General features: G+C 46.5%; 1 protein-coding gene across 1 annotated transcript in view; it reads left to right on the top strand.

Moving 5' to 3' along the window:
* HRC (histidine rich calcium binding protein) overlaps positions 1-8,503 on the top strand; it is a 16,202-nt gene extending 7,699 nt beyond the window's left edge. Inside the window, exons 3-6 of the mRNA XM_015810180.1 lie at positions 5,128-5,196; positions 5,313-5,364; positions 5,809-5,845; positions 6,145-8,503. Of these exons, the coding sequence (XP_015665666.1) occupies positions 5,128-5,196; positions 5,313-5,364; positions 5,809-5,845; positions 6,145-6,181 (195 nt within the window). The 3' untranslated portion in view covers positions 6,182-8,503. The remainder of the gene's footprint in view (positions 1-5,127; positions 5,197-5,312; positions 5,365-5,808; positions 5,846-6,144) is intronic.
* Positions 8,504-9,115: the final 612 nt, after the last annotated feature.

Raw genomic sequence — 9,115 nt, forward strand, 5'->3', positions numbered from 1 at the left:
ACAAAACAGCCCTTAACCTCTCTGCCAAAGTTTGAGGTGAATTCCCCGCGATGAGGACATCGTCAAAATAAGGATACACACCAGGAATACTCCTCAGGGTGTTTTCCATCACACTCTGAAAAATGCCAGGGGCTACATTCACCCCAAACTGCAACCTCTTTACCTTGAAAGCCCCTCTATGGGTCAAAATAGTCTGAGCCTCTGCTGCTGCATCATCAACAGGCAACTGTTGATACGCCTGAGCCAGGTCTAGCTTTGCAAAAAAATTTCCCTCTTTAAGGGAAGCCAAAATGTGGCTCACTACAGGTATTGGATATGCATGTTGCTGTAGGGCCTTGTTAAGTGTGCACTTGTAGTCTGCACATATACGAATGTCCCCATTTGCCTTTAAAGGCGTTACAATGGGAGTTTCCCATGGGCTAGAGTCTACAGGCTCTAATATGCCTTGCTGGAGCAACTTGTCCAGTTCAGCATCAATCTTACTCTTAAGAGCAAATGGTACTCTCCTAGGTTTAACCCTTATGGGCTATACAGCTGGATCTAGCTTTAGTGAAACTGGAGGTCCCTTGTAGGATCCGAGCTCAGAGCTAAACACATCTGCAAACTCCTTGCAGACTTCTGCTAGGGTTTCCGTTTGCAAATTGTGAAACCCTGTGACCTGGATTCCTAGGGCCTCAAATCAATCGAGTCCAATCAGACTCATGCGTTCACCCCCAACAACCAACACATCTAAGGGACCTTCAAAATCCTTATACTGTACCTTAACATTGGCCTCCCCCTTAACGCATACCTTGGAATTTTGAAAGTCAGTAAGAATTACATTGGAAGGCCTGAGCGTAGTTCGCTGACCGCTGCTGCTGCAGATTTTCCGGAATGTGTTGAGGGAAATTATGGAGAGGGCAGACCCCTTGTCCAGTTCCATAGACAATGGAACCCCTTGCAACCTTACTTTGAGGGACAATTTCTTCTTGAGGGGTTTGTGTGTGCCTATCCTTAATATATTTCTGCGTGTTGCACAGAAACCCACCCTGTTTTGGCTGGGGACCCTGGTACCTTTCAGATTCAATTCTTCCTTCGGTTGTACCTTCAGCCGACTCAGACAGATAGCTGCAATGTGGCCTTTCTTGCCACACATTCTGCAGATGGCGGAACGGAACCAGCATTCCGCCCGCTTGTGGTGACCTCCGCACCCGAAGCATCGAAGCTCAGCTGGGCCCTTGTCTGGACGATCCTTTGGCCTCCTCCCGGATGCTTGATAAAGCTTGTCCACTTCATCTTCAGGATCCTCTTCTGAGTCCTCCCACATGTTCTCCTTGTGGACGGTTGTAGTCTCTGGAGCACTTTGAGTGGGCCGCAGATTCTTTACCACTCTGCCTGCAGCTTCCTCTGCCATAACCTCTCGCAGAGCATCTTGGAAAGAGACATCTTCCTTAGCAAACAGCTTCTGCTGTAAGTCTCTGTTCCTCAGTCTGCATACAAAACGGTCGCGCAGCCTTTCTTCTAAATCCTTGAACTCGCACGGTTTAGCTGCTCTTCTCAAAGCTGCAATAAAGTCTTTTGCTGATTCCCCAGCTCGCTGATCTCTCTGTTCGAACGTGTGCCTCCACGCAATGACAGATTGCTTTGGCTGAAAATGGTCTTTCAAAAGTTTCTTGAGATCAGAGTACGAAACAGCTTCTAGTGAGGCCGGGGCAACCAGATTCTTGGTGATCTCAAAGGCATCTTGCCCACAAACACACAACATTGTGGCAGCCTTTAATCCATCTTCCCTTATCTGATTCACTCGGAAGTAAGTCTCCACCCTTGCAACGTAAGATTCCCATTTTTCCAGGTGGGAGACATCAAATTCAGATAAGCGACCGATTTTTGCCATTATCAAGGGACAGGGTTTTCTTCAGCTGCACTCACCCTCCAGCGACGCTGTACTGGCAGGATAGACGCTGACTTCAATGCCGTCATCCCTCTTCCGGACTTCTTTTGGGTGAGTCTTTAAGCTTCCCTAGCTAACTAGACTGAATCCCACCTTCGTTGCCAGTGGTAAGTCCTTGGATAAATGGCGAAGGAGGCAATTCATGTTACAGAACAGATCTTTATTTCTCTCAGTCACAACAACCAACCAACAAGAGCAGAGGCACGCAGGCCTCCTTTTATACTCCCGGATCCCCGGGCAACAACAACCAATAGCAGGCACCCTTTTTCCCGCCTTGCACATGCGCGCAAGGCTGGCGCCGCTCAGTCTGGTCCCGGGCAGCTTTTGCAATGCCCGGGACTCTTGCAGCGTCCCAAGCCTGCTTCTGCAGGCTCAGGACACAATAGTTATGTTATTGATTTTATATGCTTTGGTTTTATGTTATTTTCTGAAACTGCTCAGGGTCTTGGCAAATGAAGGAGTATATAAGCTGAAATAATTAATACATAAATACTACTGCCCTCCTATGGAGCAGTATATGCAGGCTGCCAGAATGAAGTGATGGTGGGGGGTCAACCTATTTTCCAAAGCACCAAGAAGGCAACACAAAAAGCAATGAATGGAAACTGAAAAAAAGAGAGAAGCAATGTAGAACTAAGGAGAAATTTCCTGACAGTAACAGCAGTCTATCAATGGAATAACTTGCCTTCAGAAATAGTGGGTGCTCCAATACTGGAGGTTTTTAAGAAGAGATTGTCTAAATTGGTATGGGACAGTAATGGTGAACTTTTTAGAGACCGAGTGCCCAAACTGCAATTCAAAACCCACATTTTATCACTGAGTGCTGGGTGGACATGGCCCACTGGGTGGGTGTGGCTGCGGTGGTCACGGCAGACTGGGTGAGTGTGGACAGGGTGGGCACGGCCACCTCAAAGTTGCTTGTGGGAAAGGATGCCTGTGGGGGCAGAGCAGAGTTGGGGGAGATCCAGGGCATCTCTGGTGTGTGGGGTGGTGGGCAGGAGGTTTATCCTATTGGGTGAGACGAGGCGAGGCAGGGAGGGGGTGCCAATTACTGCCGGGCAAGGCAACGCGAGGCAGGGGCCGGGGCACCTGCTGCCTGACACCATCGGCCCCCACACACAGAGGCCAGTGAGCGCATGGGGGCTGACAGTGTCCATCAGCAGACATAGCCTGCTGGCTGTCCTGCATCATGGCAAACTGGCCATGGAGTTCCATCGGTGCGGGCAGAGGCAGCCCCAGGATGGCCGGAAGGAAGCCCTTGCCCGGCCTGAGCCCTGTCCGCTTCATGGCACTGACGGGGGCTGCTGCTGCTGCTGCTCTGACTGGCCAACCATGCAGGGAAGCAGGAGGAGGTGGAGGGGCAGCTGGGTGTCTGGAGCCGCCTCAGCTGCTTGATGAGGCAGCGGATCTCGCGTACTGGTCCCCCTCCACCTCCTCCTCTTCCCTGCATGGTTGGCCAGTTGGAGCAGTAGCAACAGCTGCCCCCGTCAGAGCTGTTGAGCAGATAGGGCCCAGGCTGGGCAAGGGCTTCCTTCCGGCCTTCCCGGAGCCGTCTCTGCCTGCACCAATGAGGCTCCGTAGCCAGTTTGCTATGATGCAGGACAGCTTGCAGACTGTGGCTACTGACGGACACCATCACCCCCCATGCGCTCACTGGTCACTGTGTGCGGGGGGCGATGGTGTCCAGCAGCAGATCTGGAAGCAAAGCTGTGCCACCCATCCTTGTGCTGGTGGGGGTGGTGGTAGTGGGGGGTGGCGGGATCTGGCGTGCACCCACTCTTCGCTGCTGCCACCCGACATCGTCCCCCATGCGCCTCCGGGATGTGCGTGTGGAACGATGTGGGGTGGCAGCAGTGAGGGGTGGGCATGTACCACTGCTTGCCTTCCCCTGCTGCTACCCTACCAGCGCGTGTATGGATGGCACAGCTTCGCTTCCAGATCTGCTGCCGGCCGGGCCTGGCGATGCAGAGATCACCACCACCACCTCCTACCCAGCCCCCGTGTTGCCCAGGCGCCACTTCCCCATGAGGCTGGGCAGCTGATGTGCAACATCCACTGGCTCATCGGGCTGCTGAGGCGGGGCCGGCTGCAGCCAGCGAGCAGCTGAGGTGGCTCCAGATACCTGGACACCCCTCCTCCTCCTCCTGCTTCCCTGCCTGGTTGGCCAGTTGAGGGGCTTGGAGCAGCAGAAGCAGCAGCAGCTGCCCCCATCAGAGCCACAGTGTGAACAGGGTCTGTTCCAGGTGAGGGCTCCCTTCTGGCTGTCCCGGGGCCATTTCTGCCCATGCTGATGGGGCTGCACTGTGGAAGGGAAATAGAATGGATATGATTCCCCACTGCCTCCCCCAGCCCCCTGCCTGATGCCCCTTTTATGCAATCCTATGTGACTGCAGTGTGGATGAGAGGCTTGGCCGGCGAGGGGAGATGGCTTTCGTCTGCGGAGGCATCCCAGTCCTCCCTAAACAGACCCCCTAGCCTTCCTCCAGCCAGGACCTGATGACCCCCCACCCTCCTGCACCCACTCCAGTCCAAGACCCCTGCATCCCGCCCAACCATGCCCTCCTGCTCCCCCCCAGCTGGGACCTCCAGCAATTCTGCAACCGGGAGCTCCTGCCCCCACCCCAGCCGACCCCCCCCCCCGAGCAGCCCACCCTGACCAAGACAGAGGGAAGGCGAGGCAGAGAACCAGTTGTTAAATAATTTGAAACCCACCACTGGTCATTTCCAAAGGCCGCTCACTCACTCTCCCGACAAAACTTGCTCCTTTTATAGGTTCCCTTCTCCCCGCTCGGCTCTCACAGCTGTTCCTGGACTCCGCATGCATGGAGAGGGGGAGGGGAACAGCCCGGTCCTGCGTCCCTCTGTCTTGGGCGACGGCGCACGTGCCCATAGAGAGGGCTCTGAATGCCACCTCTGGCACACGTGCCATAGGTTTGCCACCACTGGTATAGGATCACCTGCTTGAGCCGAGGGTTGGATTAGAAGACCTCCAAAGTCCCTTCCAACTCTGTTATTCAGTTATTCTGAACATTGCTCCACCCATTTTCTTTCCAATTCATTTTTCAGGACGAAGGCACGAGGGTTCTCTATTATCCTTGCTGGATTTGGGGTGATCTGTGCAAACATTTCAACATCTCATTTTCCCCCAGCTAAGCATCCTACCTCTTTTCCTCCTCCCCCTTTCTGTCTTTTTTCAGCATTGTGGGGAGTGTGACAAGTGCCCTTGTAAAGATGGGGACAGCAGTGACTACTGCGTGAGCTGCCAGGTTGGTATTTCAGTTTCTCTGCCTCCATCATCTGTTCTCTTTCTTCTCCTGCAAGGCTTAGTAGTCTGGCTTCATGAATGTTCAGTAATCTTATCATATCTGTTTTCCTCACACAGTATTGTCATTTCTGCTACATTTGTCCTGTCTGCGAGACAGCCTGTGCACCAGGTGAGCAGTAGGTTATTTTTTTATTTGTTTGTTTAATGGACAGGATGTCAAATCCAGTCAGGGAGTAAGGTAAATCTGAGTTCAAATCTTGACTGGTTCAGTTGAGTTGCCATTGAGAAGAAACAGGAGGGAACCCTTCCTACCCCAGACATCTCCGTAACTGAATTCACATATCACACTAAACCATACATTTTATTTTGCTTAGCATCTTGCTTGACTGCAGCCATTGCAGTTTCTAAATGATGGCTAATAGTTGTCTGTTATGCAAACTCATTCAATTGTTGTTTATTCAATGAACTACAGTAAATAAAACACAGTTTGGTGTGATGTATGAACCCAGCCTATGTATGCTTTTTGGAGACAAGATGATGCAAATTAACAATCAATCTCCTTATCTTCCTTGTTCTAGAAACATGAACCTCTCATTTGTTCTATTTTATGCAGGAAGTATCGTAGATGAATTATCTGGAGCCTTATTTCAGTAAGTGAGAACCTTCCTTCCTCCTTCCTTAGTAGCACAAAGTCCTTTTCTCTCCTCAGATCTGATTTTGCAGCTCCTGTTTTGTTGATTTTTAACAAGCTTTCCACTTAGAACTTGGGTCAACCATGAGTATGGTAACTAATGTTGCTTTACCTAAGTGTTGCTCTGATGATTTCTAGGAGGAGGAACAGGAGGCAATCATTGCTATATTATAATAAAGTCACGTGAAATTATAGTAATAATGCAGTTGCCAAATTACTACCGTCAACAACAAAATAATCTTTTTTTCCCTTTTGCAGGACAATCGCTACCATATTTGAGCAGCAGGAACACTGAAGCGCCCTCTGCCGGATAAGCCAAAATTAGGAGAGATGATGACACTGACTTAGAGCCAAACTGTAAACAAGGGCAAATATATGGCTGTTCTTTTCAGCAATGTTTTCCTCTTCCTCATCTTTGCAAAAAGCTTCCTAAGATTGCTTTTGTCCTTTGAAGGAAAAAAGCAAAAAAAAGCAAAAAAAAAGGTGGTAGCAAAGCAACTTAAGATCTGATACCAAGTGAGCAATAAAAGGAGATCTGTAACAAACCATCTACACCACTCATTTGTTTGCTCCCAAAATCTACCTTTTGAAATTGCTTTTGATTAAAATAATAATAAAAAAACTCTCCTACTGTGATGAAGACTCATAGAACTGTTGTCTTGTTGAGCATTTGGGCTTTTATTTGGGCAGGGAAATTGTCCTATACAAGCCAGGGCACGTTAAGTGAAATGAAATTTCAAACAAGACATTTCACCTTGAGTTAAGGAATACTTATTGTCTATTGTATTTCCTTAGCTATTAAATGTTTGAGAACCTCATCATACCTGCAGCTTACTCCTGAGCAATAGGTCAACGACTCGTGCTGTAGTCATTTTCCCTCACTCATGACCTCCAGATTCGTTGTAGCAACTCCAATGTCGGCTACAAGAAGAATCAAATCTGCCATCTCTGAAAAGTACCAGATAGAGGAAGTCAGTCTTAGTAAATGAGCCAGAATAGGAGATGACTCATGCTAGTGTGAATTTGCATCAATGTTTGTTCCTGAATTGTGACTCAGTTCAGTGAAAAATATTCTGTCTGACACTCTTATGAAAATTGTATCTATTTGAATTGAATCTAAGTGTGTTCATTTTTACAGTACTTACTTAGCATGTCATTCTGCCCATCGGGTCCCCAGTGTCTCATCTGTGATAATTCTTTTGGCATAGGAACAGTTTCACTTGAAACAGCCTTCATCAAAAATTATAGAACTACCTAAGCCAGCTTTCTACTCTGCACAACCATTTAAATATTTTATTTATTATTTATTATTTTACAACAGTTTGTTTACTACCTATTAGCAATGATTCTAAGTAGCTTACCTAAAACCACACCCTACTAATCTCTCCTTTCCCAACTCTTTCTGGTCTGTCAGTTCTTTGGGAAACTATTTTCATGGCTTTCTAGAATAACAAAAGGCAAAACTGAAAACATAAAACTATATTGTACCAAGTATGATTTCTGTGCCTAAGAAACTCTGAACATTTGTAGTCTTTATGAAGATACCAAAGAATCTGACACAGACAGCCATTTCCTCATACAGCAGCTTTCATAAACTGGGATCTTCCCAATATACTGGCACTACGACACCATGTAGAGAAGGTTGCTATATATTAAGTCCTAGCACAATTTTTTTTTCTGGAATGCCATCACAGCTAAACTGGCTATAATACTTTCAGGAACTAGGTTTCTAGTGCCATCACTTTCAAGATACCAGATTCCATTTCTTCTTGCATAACTGTACAAAGAAAAGGCAGGGGTTGGGAAAGATGTTGCTATTTAAGCCACCATTAGTATTCTGTGCTTCAGGCAAAGTCATGCACAATAAGAATGCTGATCCAGAAGTAACCTTTTTTTTGTAGGCATAGCCACAGGCTATATACCCTATTCTACAAATTTATTTTTTTAATTAAAGTATTTTATTCAGTCTTCTTAACTAAGTGCTAATAAGTTATTTTACAACCATTATATAAGCCATTTTTGCTTATATATTAGTTAGGATCCCTCACTTGACAAGTAGTACAAATGATGTATCATCTTTTCTCTTACTGCATTATACCATTTTTCTGCACCTGATGCCTTTCTTTATTCAAAGGTAAAAGACCCACCTCTTTTATGTCTGGCCATTGCACTGAATCTCAGGAAGCCAAAATTGGATAGATTAAACCAAATAGGGAACTCTAGCTGAAGACTGGATCCCATAGATTCAGAGTGAGGATAAATCTCAACTTGGCTGACGGTAATTAATGATTTGTCTCACTTGTTCAGATGTGGATTAAGTTTTTGAACAAGAAACACAAGAAAGAGTTTGACCAGGGGATGTTGATAGAATCTACTACTTCAAGAAGTAAAACAGTGTGAACAGAATCTGAAAACCAATGTGCTAGATAGACTCCAAGCTAAAATCTGAGCTTCCTTGTGACCTCAGATTTTGAGACTCACCTGCTTTGGCTCAAATAAAAGTAATCTTCTCTCTCCATTCAAATGATGGATGCACTTCTCCAGACTTTTTAAACAATTTATAGCCTTCACTTTGTCTAGTTTTCATGAAGAATAAACTTTAAAACTTGCTTCTAAACTTGCTGTGTGTTTTCTCTAAAGCCTTCACTTTGATTAAGTAGTCTTAAAGGATTTGATCATCCTAGAAACTCAAAATTTTAGGGAATTGGGCAAGTAAGGGGCATATTTTTTTTCCTCATTAATTGGAGGAAGCCTTTGGGATGCCATGAAGAATAGGGCAATGTCATGTTTCTGTGCCTTTCTTCCTTGATTAGCTCTTCCCTGGATCCTCTGTATTGCATAAGGAAAAGAAAAGCCACCCCTTATCCTTTAAAATTCTATCGGTAACTTTAAAATGAGTATTGACCATTAAGTGCATTCTTGGCTAAAATAAATCTGCTTCCAATGCAGGTTTCTACAGTTAGTACACTAATTTGACACTGGATGAGGACTTCTATATCTAGGCAGATCCTGATAACCATTGGATGGCAGCAAATACCGCAGATTTCTTTTTGTAGCCTATGTCTAAAATATCTACAACAGATTATCCTGCGGATGCTACCAAGCTACCAGAATACACAAACTGGGCCCTAATGCAGATCTATGATCTGATGGGGGCAGATGCGGAGATACTAATAGGAAAGCTAACACAATGCCCATCCTTATTATGAAAGGAGAAATGTATTTATAG

Source organism: Protobothrops mucrosquamatus, unplaced genomic scaffold (assembly GCF_001527695.2).
Source record: "Protobothrops mucrosquamatus isolate PMUCROS unplaced genomic scaffold, P.Mucros_1.0 scaffold7, whole genome shotgun sequence".
Lineage (NCBI taxonomy): Eukaryota > Metazoa > Chordata > Lepidosauria > Squamata > Viperidae > Protobothrops > Protobothrops mucrosquamatus.